This window comes from Colobus angolensis, unplaced genomic scaffold, assembly GCF_000951035.1.
Source record: "Colobus angolensis palliatus isolate OR3802 unplaced genomic scaffold, Cang.pa_1.0 Scaffold57, whole genome shotgun sequence".
NCBI classification, from domain to species: domain Eukaryota; kingdom Metazoa; phylum Chordata; class Mammalia; order Primates; family Cercopithecidae; genus Colobus; species Colobus angolensis.
In genome coordinates this window covers 5,981,871-6,009,232 of record NW_012119265.1, presented here as the reverse complement: position 1 = coordinate 6,009,232, position 27,362 = coordinate 5,981,871, and the positions used below count along the sequence as shown (strand labels likewise).

Sequence of the window (27,362 nt, the reverse complement as noted above, 5' to 3'; positions counted from 1 at the left end):
TTCCTTCCAGGCTGAAATTAATCTCTCCACTTTCTGAATAATAATTATCCTTATTTTCTGTGCTCCTGAATTGCTCACCTTAATGTATTTAAGCATTTGGGGAAATATATGTTATCTTCCCAGCAATATTTTAACATTTTTAACATTTTAACATTTTTGCCTCCAGAAGGAGCTCAGTAAAACTGATTAGGTGAGACAGAAGAGCAGTGAGAGAAACTGGAGAGAATATGGGCTTTGGAATTGGACACACCTGAGTTTTCATCAACACTTAGGCTATTGGAAATTCACTTTCCTCGTTTGTGAAATGGGGATAGTAAAATACACTCACAAGTATTGTGAGGCCTGGAGATAATATACATAAGGTTTTTTGTGCATAGTGGGTGCTAAATTAAATAGTAGGCATTTTTATTTTTACATTGTAAAAATAGGTAGCAGTGATATAACCTTTAATTTCAAAGTTGGTTTCAGGTAGAGAAGATAAATTGTATTCTAGATAGATTACTACTATTTTAGGGATAAGATGTTTATAACAGAAATATAACCATTAGTACTCCTTTCTTTCAGATATAGATTTTAGATAAATAAAAAATGAATTAGAAATTAGAAGCTTTTTCAAATACTATATGTTCTCTCTTATAAGTGGGAGCTAAATATTGGGTACTCATGGACATAAAGATGGCAGCAATAGACACTGGGGACTACTAGAGGGAGGAAGGGGGAAAGGGTTAAAACTTAATGTTGGGCACTGTGATCAGTAGGGATGGGATCATTCATACCCCAAACCGGAATCAAGCAGTGTACCCAGGTAACAAATGTGCACATGTCCTCTGAATCTGAAATAACAGTTGAAAAAACATTAAAAGGTATTTTTCAGGTTGTTTTAATATGCATGTAAAACTACCTAAATAATTCAGATTTATATCCTCAAAAATTTAGCTTTCAGATAATATACATGTAATTATCATTTATAAAAAGATAATAAGCAAGTCTTGAAAAACTTTTAAAATATAAATATATGGCATACAAAAATATAGATAATAATATAACCAACAGCCAAGTTATTTTAAAAACATATTTATTTATTAAATGAATTAAGAGCTGTTAGAACTATAAGGAATAATACCTGATAAGTACAATGGAATTGTGCTGAGGAGTTACGGCTTTCAGAGAATAAATTGAAATGAAAAGTTTCTATTGCTTGTTCATTGGCTATCCACCATGCTGACCCTTTTCAGTTATTTCAAGGCTATGTGTTTACCTAAGAAGAGGGTAACCCTTAAACCAGATTTCATGTGGGTTTCTATGAAAAACCTACCAAAACTGATGACAATAAATAATCCTACTACAAGGAAATATTTGTTGCCACTGAAATCAACAGAATATGAGTTTCAAAATAAGATGAAATATAACTGTTCATATAATATTTTGTTGAGTTATTGATATTTTATCTCTTTTTGTAAGAAAAAATGACAGAGTAATAATTATGGCTGCCAACCAACATCAAGTGAAAAATCCAGGGTTACATTTCTGTTTTCAACGTTTCTTTAGTGATTATAATATCTTAGTCATGGAAAAGGTCTTGGATCTTCAAAAGAAACACACTTATAAAAGAAGAGTTGAAAATAGCACTAGTTTTAGGGCCAATATATAATTGACATGAGCTTGTTTGGAAGAATTATCAATCAATCATAAAGCTAGTAGGGGGTTAGGAGATCATATGATCTATCCCCTGACTTTGTGTCATAGCATTGTTGTAGAAACAGAATATTGGACGGCTTTTCTTTACTCCTCCAGATCCTCTTTCCACTTTTTCCCCCCAACTTTCTCTGGGGGCTGAACCTGTAATGAAAGAGGCTGTCTTATCTCCTGGTTTTGGTTTATTAACCAAAGGGAGTTCCTGTGGGACATCAAAGGAAGGGAGTATTCCCAAGATCCCTAACTGGGTGCCTGCCTTAATTAAAGGTCATGACCCAAGTCAAGCAACCCTCTCCTTCCAGATTTTTTTTTTTTTTTTCCAAGACAGGGTCTTGCTCTGTCGCCCAGGCTAGAGTGCAATGGCATGATCTCAGCTCACTGCATCCTCTGCCTCCCGGGTTCAAGAGGTTCTCCTGCCTCAGCACGAAAATTTTTATATTTTTAGTAGAGACGGGGTTTCATCATGTTGGCCAGGCTGGTCTTAAAGTCCTGACCTCAGGTGACCACTGATTTGTTTTTCCTAAGACCACCAGAGCGAGCACAAAAGAACCAGCGAGTAGGCAAGGGTAGGAGCAAAACTTCAAATTTATTTTTGGTCACCTAGCTTCAGGGAAGAAGGTGGGTAGGGAGAGGTCTGTCGGCCTCTGGCAAAGGAGGCCAAGAGAGTTGCCCGGTGAAGCTCTCCGACGAAGTTCCTGCAGTCCCGACAGGAGTGGGGACTAAGGAAGTTGGTGCAGGGTGTCTGCCGGGAGCGGCTTTTCTAGGAGTGGGAGGGCAATAGGTGGGACATGGGCGTGTCGGGGGCGTTCTGTAGGTGCGACCAGGTAAATCTTGGTCTCTTCGGATCGACTTCACCTGGCGCATGCCCGGTTGGTCTGCACCTTCCTGGGCACCGGCTGCATTTTCGCACGCGTGGGAAAAGTTGGTGATGAAGAACCCGGAAGTGCGCCATCTTACCTCCGTTCCTCCAAACAACCACTAGCCTCATCTTTCCAAAATGCTGGGATTACAGGCATGAGCCACCGTGCCTGGCCCCAGATTCTTCTAATCACTCTGTCCCTTCATCCCTTCAGGCCTACGTTTAGTAAGAGCTATAGTTAAACCTGAATACTGCCCTACCCTCTATGATTTCTCACATACAGTGTTTCTCAAATTTTAACTTACATTGGAATCACCTGAAAGGCTCCTAAAACTATAGGTTACCCTACTGCAGAATTTGACTCAATGGGTCCGATATTGGCACTGAGAATTTGCATTTCTAACAAGTTCCCAAGTGATGCTAGGGTGGGAGACTTAGAAAGCCACTGCCCTATGGCCCTATACCTTGACCACCTTTTCTAAAATTGTCCTGTTTTGAGTTTGCCATATCTTCCTTCTGGAACCCTATCCATATAAGTGGCTATAAAAATGAGTTGAAAACAGACCAAGTTGTCTTATGGTTAAGCATAATTGGCAGGTACATGTTTGAAAAATCTTCAGGTTGAAGAAGAGAAAGCTGTGGGAATTTAGGAAATCATTTTGTCTAATCCTTTAATTTCAGCAAGGAAAGAATGTGGACCAAGTGAGATCAAGTGATTTATCTGAGGTGACATAGCCAGTGGTATCCTACTTTCCAGGGCAGCCTTTCCAGGATACATATTATGCTGCCTCTTGTCATAGCACAACTACCCCTTCTATACACACACACACACTCCCTAGATTGTGTTAATCACTTCTGGGTATTCATGATTTCTGCCTTTAGGTTTAGGCACCAGATCTACATAGTGGTGTTTGCCTCATGATTTGGGGCAAATAGGGATAAGGTCTCTGGCTCAGCTTCAGTATAGTACTTAGTAAAGCCAGATGTTTTGTTGACCTTTTGTGCCCATAGGAGATAAAAGTCAATAGTAAGGCCTTTGAATGATAGCTGGGACTTTGATCTATCTGTATCTTCCAAGTCATCTTGCACTTGCTCGCATGGAGACATTTGACTCTTTGCTTTTTGCCCCCAGTGCTTTCCAAAGACCTTTTCCTAGTTAACCTTCATCAATTTGGATTTTCAAGTTTTTATCTGAGAACATGTCTTATACTCAATCTGTGTAAGCATTGTTTTACTCAGTGGCTATAGTTCTTTTGCTTTGAAGTTCCTAAACACCCAAGGCACCTTATTCTCAGCTCCACTCCTCCTTTCCTGGGAGCTTCAGCCTGTTGCAATGTTCCCTCAGCTAGTCACAGAAATTGGACAAGTCATCAGTATAATATTCAAGTCCCTTTCTCTGGATTTTTGACTCTGTGCAGCTAGATTTCTCTCAGAAGGCTAAAGCTGTGAGATTGGAAGTGTGGGAGCTTCAAACAACCAAATTTTCTGCAGAGAAATGTAAGCAGCAGCCAACTGAGAAGAAATGAAGCTGGTACCCAGCAATGAGAGATGGAGAAGATGAGACTGATTGCACCAGGGCCCTCGTTCCAGGTGTTCCTGAGGTTTAGGGACACTTAGCTCTTCTTGTCTCTTTAGGTTACTAAGCTCCTAAAAACTCCCCTTTTAGCTTTAAACCAATTTAGTTTGGATTCCTAGTATACTAAGTCAAATATTCTATTTAATAAATGACCCCAATAGTCATTTTTGTTTACCAGGTCTCCCCAGGTTTAGACAGCCTGGTTTCTTGGCCACTGTATACTGCCTGAATCTCAATTGGACAGTTCCTTTTCAAGTAACAGGTGAGGGTGAAAGAATGAGATTTCTGATACTCTTGTGTACTGAGATTTCAGCATCTTGGAGCTGATTATCTTAATATTAAGCTTCATAGCACACACCTTATGCCTCTGTTTATGCTTCTACGGTTTCCTCTAACTGTATTGCCTATTCCCCAACCTAAAACTCTGCCTGATTAAGTTCTATTCATCCTTCAGACACCTTTGATGTAACCTCCCATACAGCCTTCCCTACTCCAGGCTTCTGAATGAATCCCTCACTGCCTTTCTTCCTGCTCCCCTGGCTGCATCAAATTGTGGCTAATTGGTTACATGTCTGCATCATGCTTAACTGAGAGTTCCATGAAGGTACAAACTATTCTTCATTTGTCTATCTCTGCTCCTGACACAATACCTGCCCCATAATAGGTGCTTAATAACTACTTATTGAATCAAATTGAATTTGGGAGCATGCAGATCCTGACCAGTGCATATAAAGAAATCATATTCTCCTTCTGGACCAAATAAGAAAAATGGCCCAAGATGGTCCCACTGCTATGGGTCAGGTGAGCAGATGACTTTAAGAGGGATAGGGGACCATCTGGTGTGACAAATGAGATACCACACACACATTACTCCTAATACAGTTTATTCACAATATTTAGTAAAGTCAGAACGCTGTTTCCTAACTGGATTTGCAATCTCTGGTTCCACTCAGGCACTCATCGTTGCATGCAAAACAGAAAATAATAGAAATGATTTATTTATGACACTTGACTACATCCCAGGCGATGTTCTGAATGTTTATATTTGTCAAGGTTGCCTTTAGATTAACTAAATGGTACAAGACCATAGAGGATGGGACAATGTTTTCGCTTCCAGGATCAGAGATAATTGTATCAGGACTTGGGCCAGGCCTCCAGGTCTGGCTCTGAAGTTTAAAGTTTGCATTGTTTAAGACAGTGATGAACTATTCTTGGATTTCTTCCGCAAACTGACCAGTGGGAGGCAGCTGGCAGCAAGCAATGGGCTTTGCAGTATATCACATAAGGAACAGGAGGTATAGAAGCCAAGACATAATATTTTAGTGAAAATGAGAAAGGAAGATAAATCACTGGTGTGGCTTATACATTCAACACTTGCTAGCTACACATAAGTTACCAACTTTTTAGGTAACTATGCACAATATTTTATCTCATTCCCATCCCACCTTGCTACCCGACCTATTTCTAGACTTTCTCCTTTTGACCTATAATTGCCAAGAGATTGGGAATGGAATATTGGGAAAATGAAACCCAGTATTACCCTGAGAAAAGAGGACAAGGCATACCTTAAAAAAAATAAATTTCGAAAGATAAATTTTAAAAGACCCTTGGAGTATCTGAGCATCAGCCACTCTTGAAGAACATGAATAATTGAGAGTTCACTGAATTTCATACAGTCTGTTTTTATCGAATTTGAATTGTCCAATTAGAAACATAGTTGTACAAGGTATAAGAAACATTCTGAATATGTAAAATAAGAACCTCAGGTATTTTTGACACTCTTATAATAACAATAGTAACAGCATTAATTTAAGTGTAGCAGTCAGTATGTAACGCTTCTGTTAACTTTTTGAGTAACTATAAATTTATAATTTTCTAAATCCAAGATTAAATAGTACATTTTATTTTTATGGGTGTGTAGTAGGTATATCTATTTATGGGGTACATGAGATATTTTTATACAGACATACAATGTGTAACAGGTCATCTATCACCTCAAGCATTTATCATTTCTTTGTGTTACAAACATTTCAATTACAATCCGTTATTTTACAATCTACAATCAATTATTGTTGACTGTAGTCACTCCTTTGTGCTTTCAAATACTAGATCTTACTCATTCTAACTATATTTTTATACTCATTAACTGTCCCCACTCCCTCCACCCTCAACCCACGATCCATCCTAGGCTCTGGCAACCATCATTCCAAAGAAATAGAAGAAATAGAAATCCTTGGGGAAATGATTAATTTCAGGAGTGGGGCAGGGAAACTAGAAGATAGGCCCAGGGCATCTTGCAGTGCCAGAGAGTAAGGAAGAGCTCAAACACAAAAGAATGGGGACAAATCAAAGGTACTCGGAAGCCAATCTAAAAGAGCTCGCCATGGCCACAGCTGGAATAATTTGAGTGAAATAATAAACAATGCAGGTTTGATCATAACCCAAAGTATGAAGTAAATATTCGAGTCTATACTAATACAAATAAATTGTGAATAAATAAAGGAGGAAAAGAGACAAATTATCTTTACAGAAGAAATCCAAATAATACATGTAGACCACCCCCACTCCAGAAAGTGAGGCTTAGCACCCCCTCTTCCCCACCCCAGAGTGTGGGCTGGACTTAGTGACTGGCTACCAAAGAAGAGAGCATGGAAAGGGAAAAAAAGACAGTGGAGAAACCTGGCCAACACGACCTTGACCGGGTAATCACAGTTAACATCATCAATAACAAGTCATGTTGGTAGTATGTTATGACTGATACTACATGAGAAGGATTCTTTACCTCTGTGGTGTTCTTCCTGAAAAATCCATGAGCCAAATATAACCATGAGATAAAATATCTAGCAAACTCAAATTGAGAGACTACAAAATACTTCAACAGGTCTCTTTAGAACTGTCAAGGTCATGATAAACAAGACTGAACAACTGTCTCAGACCATAGGTGGATAAAGGAACATGACGATTAAATGTAATGTGGTACCCTAAATAGGGTCCTAGAAAAAGGACATTTGTGATAAAACTAGTGAGATCCAAATGAAGTTTGGAATTTGGTTAATAGTGATGTATCAATGTTAATCTCTTAATGTTGATAGATGCATCATTTGGATAGGAAAATTGGGGCTGAGGGGTGGGAAGTAGCAGGATGGGCCCTCTGAGCACAGCACCCTGTGCAACTATACTGGCTGCAGACCCATGAGGCTGACCTGGGGTTGGAGATTCTTGGACCATTAATCAGAATCGGGAGGGGGGTTGGCTTGTGGAGGATTTTCATCTATAACACCAAATAGAGGCTGGTGGTGATTGAGAAGACATAATGAAATTAAATTTTAGTGGTCAATCCCATGGAAAAGTGTATAGGCAGTTTGTTGGAAACACTGTTGGCAGTTTTACCAGTTAGGAAATTGACAGCCTTAGGAAGAAAAGGGTGGAGTGGCAAATCACAGAACACTGTGCCTTCCTTGCCTTAAGCTATTTGACTGTGTTAAGTGTTAATTCTGAACACAAGTACCAATCCAAACATCATCGCCTAGTGTTCATTTCTAGCTAATAGATTTATCTAAAAGAGTCTTTATCTTATAGGCACAGACCTTGCCATAGCATTTTCTTTTTACAAGCCCCTTTTATAGAATTTGAAATAAGCTCATTAGGACTGTGATTGTTGCGACCATATATTTTACTACTCAGGCCTTTAAAATCTACTTCTGCTAGCCTGGCCAACATGGTGAAACCCTGTCTCTACAAAAAAAATACAAAATTAACTGGGTGTGGTAGCACACAGCTGTAATTGGAGCTACTTGGGAGGCTGAGGCAGGAGAATTGCTTGAACCCAGGAGGCAGAGGCTGCAGTGAGCCGAGATCACACCACTGCACTCCAGCCTGGGCGACAGAGTGAGACCCTGTTTCCAAACAGTAAATAAATACATAAAATCTACTTCCAGTTTTTTCTTCAGGCAGTTCTCAAACTGGTGTACTCTGTCTTCCCAGGTACCTCCAGATCATCAATCACTCGATGTAAACCAGGAGCCAACTGCCCCAGTTCACACAGTGGCATCAGTAGACAACTGTCCCCGCTATCTGTCACCGAAGATTCCTCTGCTCCTATTCTTGAACTTCAGAACCGAGGATCCTCAGGAGTTTGCGGACACAGAGTTGAGAGACAGAACAGATCAGGTATGTGGGTGACCTCCTCTTAAATAATGGTACATCCTAGTAAGCTTCTAAATAGAAAGATCTCCCCATTGTCACAGAATGCAGAGATGTTACGTGGACTCTTATGAGTACATGTGGGGAAGATTTATCAAGCTAAAGGATAAGGAAGAAGGGAGATATATAGATACAATCTATTAGTGGCACTCTATTATACTCGACAGTATGGCAGAGAAACTGAATGCCAAAACCTGTAGTTGAGTAACTTAACACATGGTTAGACAATGACTCCTGGTGAAGTTTACAAGGTAGGTAGTTTTCTCATCTTCAAAATATCAAAGCCCTGCATCTTTTAATCTCAGCCTGGGGATTCAGTAACAGCACAATGTGCCCATCCTGAAAAGATTGAAAACACCAGCAAAATCACAGAATCTGCTTTTGTCCTCATCAGGACTATTAGTCCCTGGAGCCCTTTTAGTTTTCCCAGTTTTATACTTTCTGCAGGAAACTTCACTGGCTTCCCTGATCAGCATTTTCTGATCAGTTGAGACTTTAGCTTTTCCTCACATCCACCTGACCACTCACCAACTCCTGGGCTGCTGACAGGAATTGCTAGATAAATCTTGTAACTATGCTTATGAGTTTCCCAGCAAAATTTATAGTTTTTAAATGCAGCTGGGTCCACTAGGCTGCTGGCCAGTACTGTTACTTATTGGTAGTGGATATCTTATTGCCTTCCTCAGGGAATGGACTCAAGTCCCCTGTTCATATTCACTTCCTCTTATTGTATGACCGACCATACTTCCACGTTCCTGAAAAGAACAAACAGTTGTACACTTACAAATGCCTTTGTCTACTCCAGAATGTCTGTGCTTTTACCAGTTACCATCACTGTGGGATGGCTTGTGGTATGTGTGTCTTTCTACCTTTCCAATTTTAGCCCCCCTACCTGTGTCCATGATCGCCCCACCTACATCTCTTCTGGTCCATTTGTTCCTCTCCATTTGTCTCCTCTCTGTTCTCTCCATTTTTCCTCCAGCTTGGCTGGCAACATACTAAAATCTCTTTCATCCTCTAAAATAGTAACAGCAGCAGCAAAAACAACAAAATACACCACCAAAATAAGTTGGTAGTAAAAAGGAACAACAACAACAAAAAATAACCTCCAGAAATTTGGAAAAACTGCCTTAAAAAAAAAAAAAGACAATTCAGAGGATTCAATTAGGGGTGGGGGAAGGGTAAACAGAGGAAGAGAGATTTGAAAGCTTCTTCAAGGGTCCTACTCATTTGAGAATGTATTTTTTATGAGAAAATACATTCTTCAAAAACAGTATTTTACAATGATATCTCAGACATTATGTGAACCTCAAGGCTAAAACTAAAAAAAAGAAAAATAATGGCATCTTAAATTTTCAGAAAGTTTTAATTGGCTTTAATAAATTGCAATATTCCTATTATCCCAGTTGTTCGCAAAACAAAGTGTTCCAGTTAATTAAACACACTAGTTAATAAAGATATGCCCTATCTATCATACACAGATTACAAATTTCAATAGACCATACCATTAAAGATTATCTGGAACATAAGTTACTCTTTCTGTGATTATTGGAAGCACTTAGGGATATTCCAGTGCACCAAAGAGAAGAAAAGAATAATCTGAAGAGAAGCTCACCATGCTTTCATGGATATTATGGTACTTAATCTCAAAATAAGTTCTATGAGATAGCTATTATCACTGTTTGACAGATAAAGAAGCTAAGAAAGGAATTTAAAAATGTACTCAATGCCATACAATGGCAGGGCTAGGATTTAATTTCATGTTTCCAAATTCCAGTGGCCTCCACTGTCAATTTGCATGACTTGATAAAGGTACACAGAAATTGATAGAATCCTGGTAAACCAATTTTATGATAACAAAATCTAAGCAGGACTATAGAAAATCATGTTAAAAGTGGTCAGAAAATAAAAGAGTTCTGGATACCTAATCTTTCTGTGCTTTGTAAAACTGAAGAATTGGCAACAGTCAGTCTAGTTAACAGAAGAAGCCTAGAGTCAATACTATGAAAAGATGTAGGTGACTATTGGTGTCATCAAAAGCACACCCATAGTATAGTGGTGATGCAGACGCATTCTTCAAATAAGGTGACAGTAAAGGCAGATATTATCTCAGAATCTTTGTAGAGTTATTCCTCCTTTATAAGACAGTCTCTGGGAATCATGAGATCTGAAGTGTAGTAGGGTACACCTTTCTCTTAAGTATCGCTTTTTAAATTCCATGCAGGAGTGCCATTCCTGTCAGGGAACAGAACTTTTTTCCCAAACTAGTCTGAAACTTGCTGTGCTTGAATGGAAAGCTAAGGGCTGAAGTCCTAGCCATGTGGGTGCTCAGAATAAAGTTTAGACCCTGGAGTCATACTGATTCGGTTGGGTTCAGCCTTGGACAACCCTTAACACAAGTCTCAGCTTTTTCATCTGTAAAGTGGGAATGATAATACCTACTTAGTAAGTCAGGTTTGTGTTCCTTTCTTGGCCTCTCAACATAAGATTCTCTCATTCTATCCTCTTATTTATCCTAGTTTTCTTTCTACTCTCTGTATAAGCCACATGGTCATGGAGGAAATTTGCAGACCTGTTATCAAGAGATGGTGTTGTCTGTAAACAGCTGAAGAAGCTGAATAACTCACACTTCCAGAGTCATCTCAGTGTCACTGCATCATGGACATTTTTTCTGATCATATCCCCCCCAAACTCCTCAACAGTACTTGTCTGGCCTTGTATCTGTCCGAGTTGGCTCTTATCACACTGTGTTGAGTGTGTTTCTGGCTTTCCACTAGACCATGGGCTCAAGTCTTTCATATTCAAACCCTTAGGATCCAAGTAGCTAATTAGCGCCTGGTAGAGTCTCCATAAGATTCTGTTGAATGAATGAATAAAAGATGGCCAGTTTTCATCTTCTGGATGCCGAGGCTCTGAGAATTCAGTACTGTTTATAAGGCTTACAAGTCATGCAGTGGTTGCCATGTTCATAGTTACCTGGTTTATATTCCCCAGTGGAGAATTCACTTTCAAGACTTTCTGCCAGGCGTGGTGGCTCAAGCCTGTAATCCCAGCACTTTGGGAGGCCAAGACGGGTGGATCACGACGTCAGGAGATCGAGACCATCCTGGCTAACACGGTGAAACCCCGTCTCTACTAAAAAATATAAAAAACTAGCCGGGCGAGGTGGCGGGCGCCTGTAGTCCCAGCTACTCGGGAGGCTGAGGCAGGAGAATGGCGTAAACCCCGGAGGCGGAGCTTGCAGTGAGCTGAGATCCGGCCACTGCACTCCAGCCCGGGCGACAGAGCGAGACTCCGTCTCAAAAAAAAAAAAAGAGACTTTCTTCTCCCTTCCCCCCAGTGATTATATCAGAAAGCCTTAACTAGGTAAAGGTTTTTTTGTTTTTTTGTTTTTTTGAGACGGAGTCTCGCTCTGTCGCCCCGGCTGGAGTGCAGTGGCCAGATCTCAGCTCACTGCAAGCTCCGCCTCCCGGGTTCCCGCCATTCTCCTGCTTCAGCCTTAGCCTCCCGAGTAGCTGGGACTACAGGCGCTGCCACCTCGCCCGGCTAATTTTTTTTTTTTTGTATTTTTTTTAGTAGAGACGGGGTTTCACCGTGTTAGCCAGGATGGTCTCGATCTCCTGACCTCGTGATCCGCCCATCTCGGCCTCCCAAAGTGCTGGGATTACAGGCTTGAGCCACCGCGCCCGGCCCTAGGTAAAGGTTTTTAACACAGTGGGGCAGCCACACCTGGCTCATTAGCAGTAGGAACACATTCAGCAGCAGAGCCAGCAGGTTCTGGAGACACAAAGTGAGCAGGTCCCACACACTGCCACTGGCAATCTCCGGGCTGCGCGACTTTAACCCTCAGCATAGGCCTCGTGCTTATGTGGGGTTCCCTGGAGACACAAGAGAATCTTGTAGACAATTACCATCTGGGATCTCAACTCAGGGACTCAGAGTGACCTCTGTTCCTGTTTAGCTTCCTGATAGGTACATGAATTCATTATGTTAACTTGTTTTTTCCATGAAGGGAGACAGCCTTCATGATTATCACTTTTAGAGAGTTTTTGGCTATTTTAGGGTGCTATAAAATTGCTGCTACATTTTCTTAGTAAACGTACAAAGCAGAATTTATTGTGTTCCCAGAAATATATTAAATAGTCATTTGTGATGAGGTGGGAAATGACTGTGTAGTCAGGACTTGCTCTGTTCTTGGGACACATTACTTTTAATTTAGTAATCATCTCTGCTGCATTTTTTTTTTTTTTAAGAGACCGGGTCTCCCCCTGTCACCCAGGCTGGAGTGCAGTGGTACAATCATTGCTCACTGCAGCCTCAAACTCCGGGGCTCAAGGGATTCCTTTGGAGTTGCTGGGACTAAAGTTGTATGCCCCACCCCCCTGCTAATTTTTTTTTTTTTTTTTTTTTTTGCATAGACAAGGTCTCGCTTTGTTGCCCAAGCTGGTCTCGAACTCCTGAATTCAAGTGATCCTCCTGCCTTGGCCTCCCAAAGTGCTGAGATGACAGGCATGAGTCACAACACCAGGCCATTTGCTACAACTTAAAAAAAAAAGGAAAATGGAAACAAATATTTATTTTTCTCACTCCCTTTTCATGTTGGCGCATACAGAGCAGCTTGGGCTGCATTCTGCTCATTTCCCCAGACAGAAACAACAGTTTCTATTGGTGTTTTACATTGTAATGACAGAGGGGAAGAGCAAGAGAGCTGGTAGGACCTTGGGATGCTTCCTAAGGCTTCTTATGTGAGGTGTTATGCCTCACATCTTCTCACATTTGATAGGAGAAAGCAGGGCACAGGGCCAAGACCAGTCTTTGGGGGCTGGGATGGGTACTGCTCTTACAAGGCAAGGGTACACTGGAAAACAGCATAGCATCCACCAAGTCCATGAGCAACCTCATGGACTGGATGGGGACTCAGATGCTTACTGTTTTGGGTAGAGCAGAGAGTCCAGAGAAAAAGTGAGCCGAAGTTATCAGTCTCCTCAAATGATGGTAGAAAAGAAAAACACTGGTAATTCTACCGTCTGCTTCTTTGGTTTCATCCGTCTTTTTTAAGGAGCTGATATATTTGATTGCTGTTTCATAACCTGCTTTCCACACATTTGTATTCCTTTCCTGTTTCCAGCAGATGATGGGACACAGACTCATTCTGAGAACAGCAGCCAAGAAAACAGAATCAAGGCTCGCTGCCTGTCCTGCACGTCCATGGTTCTGAAGGGCATCTGGGGACTCTTGATCATCTTGTCAGTATCATCGTCTTGGGTTGGAACTACACAGATTGTAAAAATTACTTATAAGAACTTCTATTGCCCATTTTTCATGACTTGGTTTTCAACAAACTGGAACATTATGTTTTTCCCAGTCTATTATTCTGGTCATCTAGCCACTGCTCAAGAAAAGCAATCTCCAATGAAAAAATTCAGGTACGTTTCATGTTAACTGGCCAATAAGAGATTATTGAAATGTTTTATGAAAATATGCCCATTTTTATCTCTTGGGAATATGAGTTGAATTTTTTGGGGTATGTGAAGCAGCAAGAGCTAAGGTTGGTGATGAGCACTAGAAGCAGAATCAGTCCTTCCTTAAAAATATAAATGTGTCTATAACATGGCAGGCACTGTACTGGTGCTTTTGTATGTCTTACGACTGGTGGTAACATTTACATTTTAAGGTGGTGTTATCCCCATTCTAAGACAAGAGGAAACAAATTCAGAAAGGTTGAATGACTCATCCAAGGTTATACACTTATAAATAATAGAACCAAGATTTAAATCTAGATCTATTTCTGAAAGTCGTGTTTTATAAGAACATCCTAGTGCATCAAGCCCAGAAAAAAAATGGTATTAATAAGATTAATTGTTACACAAACATTTGCTCAATATTCCTGACACTGAGATGCCTAGCAGATGACATAGCCTGATTTCATGCAACGGGGAGTTTGGCACTAAGAAACTTGAAAAGATGCTATTCTTTGCTGGCTAGATGCACATGGGGACTTTGTCTGTTTCCTTGCTAACCATGAACAGTGGTGGTTGGGCTTAAAGTCTTATGGTTCCAGTAGTTGTTCTGTACTAAACCTGGCTTTTGTAACCCCCTCTTGGATAGCTCAGGAAACTGACAGGGCTGATGTTACCCAGCGCTGCATGGCACACAAGGGAGGCAAAAGCAGCATTTGGGTCCAAGTACCTTTGCTAGTGAACAGCTCCACGAAGAGGGAAAAGCCTGATGCTGAGAAGTGACTTCCAGGAAAATTGCTCTAATCACCCAGAAAAAAAAAAAAAAAAAATAGGGACATCAGTAGACGGCAGATGGAAGAAGAGTCCTCCACATGGACTTACTCCTTAGCAGAATAAATTTGTCTTCCAGGGGCCAAAATCTTTCTTGCCCCTATACCAAATGAAAAGAAATTATTACGGTTGGTACATTAGAAGACTCTTCCTATAAACTTAACTTGGAAGGGGCTATCTTCAAAAATTCCATTTCCTGTGTTTTTGAGACAGAGTCTTGCTCTGTCACCCAGGCTGGAGTGCAGTGGCACGATCTCAGTTCACTATAACCTTCACCCCTTGCCTCAGCCTCTTGAGTAGCTTGGGTTACAAGCGCGTGCCACCATGCCCAGCTAATTTTTTTGTACTTTCAGTAGAGATGGGTTTCACCATGTTGGCCAGAGTGCTGTGGAACTCCTGGTCTCGAGTGATCTGATCACCTTGGCATCCCAAAGAGCTGGGATTACAGGCGTGAGCCACCATGCCTGGCCTCAACTACCATTTTCTTTCTTTCTTTTTTTGAAGGTGCATGTACTAATTATTCTTTATTCATTTGGCCTTGAAGAATGTTTAATTTCTCTGTTTTTATTATACTTTAAGTTCTGGGGTGCATGTGCAGAACGTGCAGCTTTGTTACATAGGTATACACGTACCATGGTGGTTTGCTGCACCCATCAACCCATCATCTATGTTAGGTATTTCTCCCAGTGCTATCACTCCCCTAGTCCCCCACCTCCACCAACAGGCCCCAGTGTGGGATGTTCCCCTCCCTGTGTCCATGTGTTCTCATTGTTCAACTCCCACTAATGAGTGAGAACATGCAGTATTTGGTTTTCTGTTCTTGTGTTAGTTTGCTGAGAACAGTTTCCAGCTTCATCCACAGCCTGCAAAGGACATGAACTCATCCTTTTTTATGGCTGCATAGTATTCCATGGTGTATATGTGCCACATTTTCTTTATCCAGTCTATCATTGATGGGCATTTGGGTTGGTTCCAAGTCTTTGCTATTGTGAACAGCGCCGCAATAAACATATGTGTGCATGTGTGTTTTTAGAATGATTTATAATCCTTTGGGTATATACCCAGTAACGGGATTGCTGGGTCAAATGGTATTTCTAGTTCTAGATCCTTGAGGAATCGTCACACTGTCTTCCACAATGGTTGAACTAATTTACACTCTCACCAACAGTGTAAAATTGTTCCTATTTCTCCACATCCTCCCCAGCATCTGTTGTTTCCTGACTTATTAATGATCACCATTCTCACTGGCCTGAGATGGGATCTAACTCTGGTTTTGATCTGTATTTCTCTAATGACCAGTGATAAGCGTTTTTTCATAGCTTGTTGGCTGCATAAATGTCTTCTTTTGAAAAGTGCCTGTTCATCTCCTTCGCCCACTTTTTGATGTTTAAGTTCTTTGTAGATTCTGGATATTAGCACTTTGTCAGAAGGATAGATTGCAAAAATTTTTTTCCTATTCTGTAGGTTACCTGTTCACTCTGATGATAGTTTCTTTTGCTGTGCAGAAGCTCCTTAGTTTTATTAGATCCCATTTGTCAATTTTGGCTTTTGTTGCCATTGCTTTTGGTGTTTTAGTCATGAAGTCTTTTTTTTTTTTCTTTTTCTGAGATGGAGCCTCACTCTGTCACCCAGGCTGGAGTGCAGTGGCACGATCTCAGCTCACTGACAGCTCCACCTCCCAGGTTCACACCATTCTCCTGCCTCAGCCTCCTGAGTAGCTGGGACTACAGGCGCCCACCACCACGCCCAGCTAATTTTTTGTATTTTTAGTAGAGACGTGGTTTCACCATGTTAGCCAGGATGGGCCGGATCTCTTGACCTCGTGATCCACCCACCTTGGTCTCCAAAAGTGCTGGGATTACAGGTGTGAACCACTGTGCCTGGTCTAGTCATGAAGTCTTTACCCATGCCTATGTCCTGAATGGTATTGCCCAGGTTTTCTTCTCAGGTTTTTATGGTTTTAAGTCTTATGTTTAGGTCTTTAATCCACCTTGAGTTAATTTTTATATAAGGTATAAGGAAGGGGTCCAATTTCAGTTTTCTGCATATGGCTAGCCAGTTTTCCCAACACCATTTATTAAATAGGGAATCCTTTTCCCAGTGCTCATTTTTGTCAGGCTTGTCAAAGATCGATGGTTGTAGGTGTGTGGTGGTATTTCTGAGGCCTCTGTTCTGTTCCATTGGTCTATATCTCTGTTTTGGTACCAGTACCATGCTGTTTTGGTTACTGTAGCCTTGTAGGATAGTTTAGTTTGAAGTCAGGTGGCATGATGCCTCCAGCTTTGTTCTTTTTGCTTAGGATTATCTTGGCTATGTGGGCTCTTTTTTGGTTCTATATGAAATTTAAAGTAGTTTTTTTCCCAATTTTGTGAAGAAAGTCAATGCTAGCTTGATGGGAAGAGCATTGAATTATTCTTCCTATCAATGAGTATGGAATGTTTTCCCATCTGTTTGTGTCCTCTCCTTTCCTTGAGCAATGGTTGGTAGTTCTCCTTGAAGAGGTCCTTCACATCCCTTGTAAGCTGGATTCTTAGGTATTTTATTCTCTTTGAACAATCGTGAATAGGAGTTCACTCATGATTTGGCTTTCTGTTACTGGTGTATAGGAATGCTTCTGATATTTGCACATTGATTTTGTATCCTGAAGCTTTCCTGAAGTTGCTTATCAGCTTAAGGAGATTTGGGGCTGAGACGATAAGGTTTTCTAAATATACAAAATCATGTCATCTGCAAACAGAGACAATTTGACTTCCTCTTTTCCTATTTGGATACCCTTTATTTTTCTCTCTTGCCTGATCACCCTGGCCAAAACTTCCAAATGCTTTGTTGAATAGGAGTGGTGAGAGTGGGCATCCTTGTCTTGCACTGTTTTTTTTTTTTTTTTTTTCCAAAGGGAATGCTTCCAGCTTTTGCCCAGTATATTAGCTGTGGGTTTGTCATAAACAGGTCTTATTATTTTGAGGTATGTTCTATCAATACCTAGTTTATTGAAAGCTTCTAGCATGAAGGGCTGTTGAATTTTGTCAAAGGCCTTTTCTGCATCTATTGAGATAATCATGTGGTTTTTGGCCTCCCAAAGTGCTGGGATTACAGGCATAAGCCAATGTGTCTTGCCTCAACTTCCATTTCCTATCACCACTTTGCAAGTGCTTGGGAATATAAATTCTCACCATGAGTTGATTTTCTATATGTGTCCATGAAAACTCAGCTATAATGAAAGAAGTAAAAAACAATTCAAAAAGAATAAATGCTTACTGGCTTGGGAGAGCCCTATAACTCTTTGAGATTACTAAAGGTATTTTGTATTTGATTCTCATCAAAGTAGACATAATCTTGCATTGTAAAATTTTTTAAACAATATTTAATAAGTGATTATGGGGGAATGTGATTATCAGACTACAATTGTCCCTGTTTGAAGATACCTATGTGCACCTATACAGTATATGTGTTCTACTTGAATGCTTCCATGGTTTAGACAAACACGTTGATTTAAAACAACAAAAGTTTTGTATAAAAAGAAGTACCTCAAGAATACTTCAAAGCAAGCTCAGTCAGTTTGATTTAAGATAACTGATTTAAAACAAGAGACTGCTGCTAGCAGAAATGTTGTTTGGGAATGAACTATCTTTTTCACATCTCTCTAACTCTGAACTTAGTAAAATCTGATTTAGCACTCTACCTATAGTGCATGTAGAGTGAAGTTGACCATTTCTGAAATAGAATCAACAGGCTTTTATTGTCAAGCAGAAAACACTATCTTTGAAGGGAATATTCTCCAGTGGCCTCCTCCATATGAGAGGTAAAATTGTCAGACAGTTCTTAGATCCTTGATCTTTTTTTCCCTGTAGACTCATTAATACCATCTGCCAAGAAGTCATTCCCGAAGCTCTCATGATTGAACAAGGGGAAAACAGTTAGTGTATAAGACTGGAAATAGGATTTGTCCCATAACAGCAGAACCTCTATTTTCTCATCAGTAACATCAAAATAATTTTCAATAAAGTATCAAATCTAGATGGTGAGGACTGTCTATTTAGAAGTAGTTTTTGATAATCATTTATATACTACGGGAGAATTCAGTTGCCTCAGGTGAATTTGAAATTTAGGAAGAAAAAATTGTATAGCATATTATTAACAAGGATGTTTTCTTTTTTTCTTTTTTTTTTTTGGTTGAGACGGAGTCTCGTTCTGTCGCCCAGGCTGGAGTGCAGTGGCCGGATCTCAGCTCACTGCAAGCTCCGCCTCCCCGGTTTACGCCATTCAACAAGGATGTTTTCTTAGGGAAAAAAATCTTTAGAAAGCATTAAACTAGAGCAAAGATATTTGCCTATGTCAGGCACCTATAAAATGTGCTTAAGATGCTATTTAACATATAGAAAGGGTTCAATAACTAATGGCTGCTGTTTCAATAATAAGCATAACTAAACCATTAGTGTCCTCTAACTTCTATGCTTCATTTCAAGCTATACCACCTGTCAATGCCACTTGCCCAGAAAGTCTGATCTCATCATCCCAAAGAGAAACCCACTGTTATTTGCTTCTCCATAAAAATCCATATTTTCAGTTTTCATGTTTCTTAGAGTTTAATGCTTAAATAGTATGGGATTTTACACAAGTGACCTGGCATTTGGATGGAGAGCATTTTTAATGTCTACAACAACAGTGACAAAGGGGAGAAGGTTGGCTATGAGAGAAGGGGAAGGAAAGGGGAACAATGAGGGAACGAACACCTGGGAGACAAGATGAGCCAGGTGAGAACAGTCTCCGCCTGGCAGCAGCGTCTTCCCAGCTGCTTTGCTGGTCAGGCTCTGCCTGTCTGGAGTACACATCTGTTGGTCTTCCCTGTGTCCAAAATCTTTGCTTAGGAGCACTCCTCCCAGCATGATGGTGGGCTCTTGGTTGAAGAACAATCGCTGGCTAGAGCCAGTGATAAGAAAAAGAAATCCTTTAATCAGGAATGGGTTTTGTTGTGGTGGTTCTTAATAAATGTGTTCATATTTTAAAAGTCAATCAGTGGTTCTAAATGATAGGATAAACCCACGACTCTCAATTCCAGCTCTACACGGCAGCTTTCTCATGGAACAGGTCACCTTATAAGTATAGAATATGAAATTTGTGCCCAGGATGCTCTATGAAAACTTCCTCTGGTTCTATGTATAGCGCTAATTCAGACTACCCCATTGGCCGTGGGGCTCCAGAGACACTGTTCACTTTCCTGTGTATGTGAGCATGTGTAATTTCTGTTTACTTTACAGAAGGCTTTAGGTTATTTAATCTCTTCTTTGAAGTTCTGTCTCTTTAAAGTTAAAATTTATCTTTGGGAAATCTTACTTTCATTTTACAAAAATCCTTCCTTTTTGGTAGTCTCCTACATGAAAGTAAACAAATTTCAATACAAGTTTCTGTGTGTGCAACACATGTCTTTAACCTTCCTGCAACCGCTGACCTGCAACTCCCAACATTCTCATCCAGTTGAAAGTCACATTTACTATGAAACTTAATCTTTAAGGCTGTACTCCCTGTGCCTAAATTCTTTATCACTCCTCCTCTCTACATGGTCCTTTTTTGGGATTACATCATTCATGTGAATGTTCATGTGAGGCAAACATTGGCTAGAATTTACTTTGATTTGCAATACTTTGAGGCACACTAATTTCATTTAAAACTGGAAAAGAAACTAGTACCAGTACTAGAGTCCTTTAAGTACATTTCATTATAAACATATGCATACGTTAATAATGTATTGCTTTGAACAAGATTACTTATACTACTCATGAAAATACAATGCCTGACAGTTGCCCCATAAATGCTTGAATGTTCATGAACAATTGAGTGGAAAAAAATTAAGTAAAATTCTCCCAGTAGTAAGTCTGTTTTCAGTCCATAGTTATATAGGCACAGTCACTGTGTCACTTCCATTACTACCTGTATGTATGACTAGCTTGAACATTTTTATTAAAATGGCCCCTCAGAGCCAGGTGCGGTGGCTCTTGCCTATAATCCCGGCACTTTGGGAGGCCAAGGCAAGCAGATCACCTGAGCTTACGGGTTTGAGACCAGCCTGGGCAACAGCATGAAATCCTGTCTCTACAAAAAATTTTCAAAAACTAGCCTGGCATGGTGGTGCGTGCCTGTAGTCCCAGCTACTCAGGAGGCGGAGGTGTGAGGATGGCTTGAGTCTGGGAGGTGGAGGTTGCAGTGAACCAAGATCACGCCACTGCATTCCAGCCTGGGTAACAGAGCCAGACCTAGGGAAAAAAAAAACAAAAAAAAATCACGTTTAGGCCTAGGACTTAAAGGAAAAAAATGGCCCCTGGGGCTAAATGTAGCCAACTTAATTGAAAATCAAATAGAAGATTTAACAATTGAAGTGACCATTTTCTGACACTGAATTCAGACAATTTCTCCACAAAAGGGCCAAATGTTTGTATCTAAGTACAACCTGAGTTTTCCATTTAGTTTTTATCATGTGGGAGTTATCACAGAGCCTTTCTTCATTTTTCTGCCTTAAAAATGCTAGCAAGAAAAAAATTAGTCAATTGGGCAGATATCTTAGAAAGGTGTAGTGTCTTAGAAATAAAACCCAAAGACATGTGTGCCGCACAGACGTATGAGGGTCCCTTTCCCTCTGGGTTCTAGGAGTTGTCTGTAGCCTGTTCACAGAGTAGTAGCGGCCTTGACCCTCTCTCGTTTGCCCACTGGGAAAGAATCTTCTCCCTCTTCCAGTAGCTAGTGATTTCAGCAACTACCCATTTCTGTATTTCTCCAGGCTCTTCTGAGAATGCTCAAAAACGACAGAATGGCTTTTCAGGCAACCTCCAGAGAATATCTCAGAGAAGAGGGCCTAGCTCTGTGTTTGGGCACATGTGGGCTGTTTTCCAAGGAACCTCATACACTCCCTGAAGCCTGCAGATTTCAGAACTGGGTTTGGTATACTTCACAGATGAAGGATGGGTGTTGAGTGTTTGTGCTCTTACCTGAAAATGGCTGCGATGAGTCAGATAAGACAAGAGGTGTCACCATCAATACCTGGATATTAATTTCTGTTTTCTTTCCTAGGGAATGCAGTCGGATTTTTGGTGAAGATGGTCTGACGTTGAAGCTCTTTCTTAAAAGAACTGCTCCCTTTTCTATTCTATGGACTTTGACTAATTACCTTTATTTACTGGCTTTAAAGAAGCTGACGGCCACTGATGTCTCCGCTCTGTTCTGTTGTAACAAAGCCTTTGTCTTCTTGCTGTCGTGGATTGTGCTGAAAGACAGGTTCATGGGAGTGAGGGTAATGGCATACTTGATTCAATGTGTGATGCCTGCCTTTATCATAAATCCTTGGCTTCAGGAGAGCCTGTCTGCTTTGTTTCGTGGAGTTTCTGTAAAACTTTTCTCACTTGTTCTGAGTACAAACTGAAATCTGAAGACGCATTAGAAAGCCCAGGCAGTTACAACATCATGGAAGGATAAACAGTTTGTTTCTACTGGTTAGTGAGCTGATTCCAACAGGAGGCACTAAAACAGGCAGAGAAAACAAGTTCCTCTTTTAGAATCAATTTTTAGAATTAATGGTGTGATCAACTCCTTCTGTCCTCGGAAATGAAGGGTCTGAGAAAATTAGCCACTATAAAGATTATGGTTTGCATTTTTCAATCAACATATGTTGCGATGACCCCCATTCCCCCCACCAGATGAATTTAATTAATATTGGTATAAGTAGATAAGATTACCAAACAATAATTAAAGTCACTGGTAATGGCACAATGCTGTTAAAAGTGACTATATATCTAGTGTGACTAATGCAGAAATGGAACTACAAGCAACAACTTCTTTTGGATACAAATCTTTAGTTGAATTGCATTAAACTTCCACCAACAACTTCAGTTCTGAGTTTATTCCTTTCAGGAGTAATATGGATTAAAAACATATATATTTATATGCTTGTTCTATGTTAAAAATAGATTGCTTGGAAGCCTTGAAGATTTAAGGAGCCAGATCTCATTCATATAATCCGGTATGCGACTCTGATGAAAATATTGAGACAACACTTCTTTAGAAGGAGGTACAAATGAACATCAATATTACACAACTTATCTTCTCTGAGATGTCCAAGATATAATTTGAAACATTTTGTTATCAAAACATTGCTCTTATTGGCAATGATTCCAAGGTCCTTTCCCCCTCCGAATGCTGAAACTAATGTCTATATTAGAGAGAGAGTTTATGATGGTCATTAACCCTGAAAGCTTTTCTTAAAAAAAAAAAGTTAGACAATTCTGATTGTATCTTGGGAGATGCTACTGTGAAATTCAGAAATGAAGCTTGATATTAATAGTAAGTAGAAAGCTTTGATAGAAGACAAAATCAAACTGTGAGTCAGTCATGGTACCATTACAATATATCCAAATGTGATACTACATTATTTACTGTCTTATCTTAGATTTGACCCCAAAGGGCTCAGCATCATATATTTATGGCTGGGGCACTGGTGCTGGCTGTCTACCATCAGATACCCTGACAAGTCCTTGAGAGCTGGAAGCTTTCCTATATTGTCCACTGTTCTTTTCAAGATGTGTTACATAATCCATGGGGCCCAGTGCAAAATGAAAATGCAGGGGCCCTGTTAAAAACTATTAATAATTTTAAGATAACAACAGAGCATTAAACCAAGGGTGGGGACCTTCCAAGCACGGGGCCCTATGTATCAACATAGGTCTTCCCCTAGGAAGTCAGCCGTCTCTCTTTCCAATGTCTAGAATATTGCAGGACACAAAGTAGGGGCTCAACTGATACTTGAGGATATAGTAAATGAATTCATACTTCTGAGATCTTTCTTTTCACTGTCTTTCACTACTATGGACCATGGATCACCCATAAGAACCTGGAGAGTCTTGTCAGAAGAGGTGAGAAGAGAGATTTGGAGGCTCTCCTGTTCTTTTAGTGGCATGCAAACACCAACATTAAATCCATGTTTTCACCACTAGATTTACCAGCAATAAAATCCACTGTATTAGAGAGCGAATGAACACATTTAACCATGGACCTCACTGATGCAAGAGGTTACATCCAAAAAGGTACAGTGTTTATTTGAGGTATTTTAGAGAAAAACAACTGTGTAACTTATCTTTAAATAGCAGATTTTAAAAATCAAAAATCTGCCTAGAGGCTACCAGCCATTGCCAGTTTAAATTTGCCATCTGCAGTGGGTTGCGCAGTGACTCCAAGAACGATCTGTCCACATCTTAATCTCCCACGTCACTGTGACCTTATTTGGATAAAGGGTCTTTGCAGATATTATTAACTTAAGGATCTTGAAAAGGGGATATCATCTTGGACTATCAGAGTAGGACCTAAATCCAATAACAAGTGTCCTTATGAGAGACTCACAAAAGAGACACACACAGAAGAGGGGGCTGCAGCAATGTGATCACAGACACAGAGACTGGAGTGATGTGGTCACCAGCCAGGAATGCCAGGACACTCACCAGAACCCTGGAAGAAGCAAGGACTGTATCCTTCCCTAGAGATGCCTTTGGTCCCAGCTGTATTTTGAACTTCTGGTCTCCAGAACCGTGAGAGAATAAATTTCTGTTGTTTTAAGTCACCAAGTTTGTGGTAATTTGTTACAGCAGACTTAGGAAACTAATACAGCATCTGTAATTAATAACACTCTGTAGAAGAAATGTTAAATAGTTAATAAGTACTTGTTAATGAATCTATCCATAAGTGAAGACATCAGAGATAGCAGAATAGTAAGCATTAGTGTCAGGCATCCTGTAAAAAATCAGATATTTTTCTTTTTAAGTAAGAGGAAGTGTTTCACTTCTCCCTATGAAACATTAGGACATGTTCAATGCCACGTTCCAGAAGAATGGTAAAGTGTAACTTTAATGATGCCCACAGTCAGGCCATGGAATGTGAGAAGCACAGAAACGTATTCAGCATTTTGCCTTTGAAAGTATCAGCAATTATCTTCCTCCCAAGACATATTGAGAACACATATAATTAGGTCATTTGAGAAATTAAAGGAGGGCAAACAGCACTGACAACATAAATGTGGCTCTTATTGTCCACATCTATAAATAATCGAAAGCATAGCTCCTCCAGATGTCATCCCACTGGACTACTTAAAAAAAAAAAAAAAGCAGTTAAAGGGATGCTTTCAGTCATCAGATTAAAATTTATATTTCTGGTTCATGCTAAAGCATCAGTAGTTTAGAAACAGATGTTTGTTGGATTATAATTCTCATATGCTTAGCCCCAGGAATGAACACATTTAAAATGAGAAGCTATGGCCTTCCCTACTTCTACTTTTTTTTTTATGTAAAAAGAACACCATGAAAAGACACTTTAAGTTACAACATCATAAATATGGGTTTATCTGGACCACCAGTAGGCCAGAATTACTGATGCTCACATAAAAATGAATTACGTATTATGAATAATTTGCTAATATTTTCTTTTGAACACTGAATTACAGATAGGTAATCTGTTTTACATTTAGTATGAAGTCATTTCAGCCAATTTATTGGTCATCTACGGTTTGTTTAAAAGCCCTTTCATGAGCAATTGCTTGCAGCTAATCTGTGATCATCCCATGAAAATTAGTAAACTTCTTTAAAAGATAATTTTTTGATTGCAAAAATGTTAGAAAGTGATAATCCAGCTCTTGAAGCTTTGAAAATAGGTGTTTTCAGGGCCGGGCGCGGTGGCTCAAGCCTGTAATCCCAGCACTTTGGGAGGCCGAGACGGGTGGATCACGAGTTCAGGAGATCAAGACCATCCTGGCTAACACGGTGAAACCCCGTCTCTACTAAAAATACAAAAAACTAGCTGGGCGAGGTGGTGGGCGCCTGTAGTCCCAGCTACTCGGGAGGCTGAGGCAGGAGAATGGCGTGAACCCAGGAGGCGGAGCTTGCAGTGAGCTGAGATCCGGCCACTGCACTCCAGCCTGGGCGACAGCGCAAGACTCCGTCTCAAAAAAAAAAAAAAAAAAAAAAATAGGTGTTTTCCCATCTCTCAGACCTTATGTTTAGCTAGAGTTCTTAAATTCATAAGAGCCAGAGAACCCACCTTAGAAAAAAAAAAAATGGTTCTTCCCAAGGGGAATGTGCCATTGGCTAGGAGCTTTCTTCTCTGCTGTTGGTATCTGTTTTACACCAATGAAAAGAAGATGCCAGACTACAATGGTAGAAACTGTCTTTCAGATTTTATCCCTCTCTCTTTTTTTATATTAGTCGTTCAAATTTTTCTTACATTTTCCAATTTCCTTGAAGATATGGAGAATATTGGTGGTTGGTGGATGGTTCAGCAGATCCCAACTGTCTTAGCAGATTATGAAATGAATTAGTGTCCCTCTGGGTTGGGAGCCACATATTTTCCAGCTATATTTGGGTCCCTATGCAGTTAGCTTCCCAAACTATGGCTGTTTCAAAGACTTTCCAGGATCTACCAAAAACTGACTGAAGTACATCAGTTAAACTGAATCTTTCATTGTATAGCAGGTACTTCTTTGAATTCAAATTGGGCCCCAGAATGCTCTAAAACAGTTAGAGCTGAGCTGCTACTGATTTATGCTGATATTAAGATAAGAATTAAGATGACACATGACTTGACAATTTGTTTCCATCTTGCCTTTGGTTACTCTTGATTCATGTGCAATGCAGAATTCTCTACCCAGAACTCCCATGCTTCCTAGAAGAGGCAGTGGAGGATCGACAGTGGGAGTCATCCTCCCTCTTATGCCTATCTTGGCAGGACAATGACTTATGAATACAGCCAAGAGAGGAGACAGCTGGGTTGTGCTGGCTGTCGGATTTTACACCCACAAGGAATCTGTAACCCCTTCAACAAGGTGCAGTCAATGTATCTACCCTCCACATATATCCTTCACTCTTTCCTCACAACTTTGTGAGGATTTTCTTTACAACTTTGACATCCAGGTCTCCCTTTGAGATGATTTTCAAATGGATTTTATTCATATAAAAATCCATGCGTGTAGGGAGAGGATTTCTTTACAACTTTGACATCCAGGTCTCCCTTTGAGATGATTTTCAAATGGATTTTATTCATATAAAAATCCATGCGTGTAGGGAGAGGGGGAGCTCAGAGGCCCAGCATCCCTTGGGTGTGCTGCTATCCAAGATACCCCTACTGCCCGTCTCACACACAGCATCTGGACAGCTATAGATTGCCACACTTCTTATTTTTCACACCTCAGCACTTGTTCGGTTTAATTGAATCTGAGTAAAAAAGATAGTTTTTCATAGAACCTTAAATATAACATATGCAGAAGTTTAAGGATTCTGTATAGCCACAGTTCCTTGAAAACTGACTATATCTAAATTTACCCAGAGAGATAATCATCAGCCTGTTTCTCATTGGTCAAACTATTAACGTGTGTCCCAACCTCAACTACTGACCTTTAGTCTTCAACTTGAGTGCAGCAGCTGCCAGCAGTGTGGTCTGAGATCTGCATTTTTAGGGCTGCTGTAGGCTTTGGAATTCAGGGGTTGATTTGTGAACCAGCTGCTTCATACGCACCTAGCTTCAAGAAACAGAATTAGCCTCAAGGCAAAGTAAGGAAACATGTTTGGATTATAATCACTCATTTTGACCTTTAAAATCTTAAAGGAATACTGTAGGAAGAGAAGTAACTAAAGGTTCATCCAATGCCTTGGACCCTAAAAGAGCTGGTACTGTTATGCAAATAAGAATTGTGAAAAACATTTGTGAATGGGAACCATGG

General features: G+C 40.2%; 1 protein-coding gene across 2 annotated transcripts in view; it reads left to right on the top strand.

The window, feature by feature from the left end:
* Window positions 1–27,362, top strand: part of SLC35F4 (solute carrier family 35, member F4) — a 293,301-nt gene that overhangs the window by 254,300 nt on the left and 11,639 nt on the right. Inside the window, exons 2-4 of one of the 2 annotated variants that reach the window (XM_011961883.1) lie at window positions 8,115–8,300; window positions 13,465–13,759; window positions 21,683–21,902. In XM_011961883.1, coding sequence (XP_011817273.1) covers window positions 8,115–8,300; window positions 13,465–13,759; window positions 21,683–21,902 — 701 coding nt within the window. Of the gene's footprint in view, window positions 1–8,114; window positions 8,301–13,461; window positions 13,760–21,682; window positions 21,903–27,362 lie in introns of both variants that reach the window. The other variant, XM_011961882.1, reaches the window with a different exon arrangement.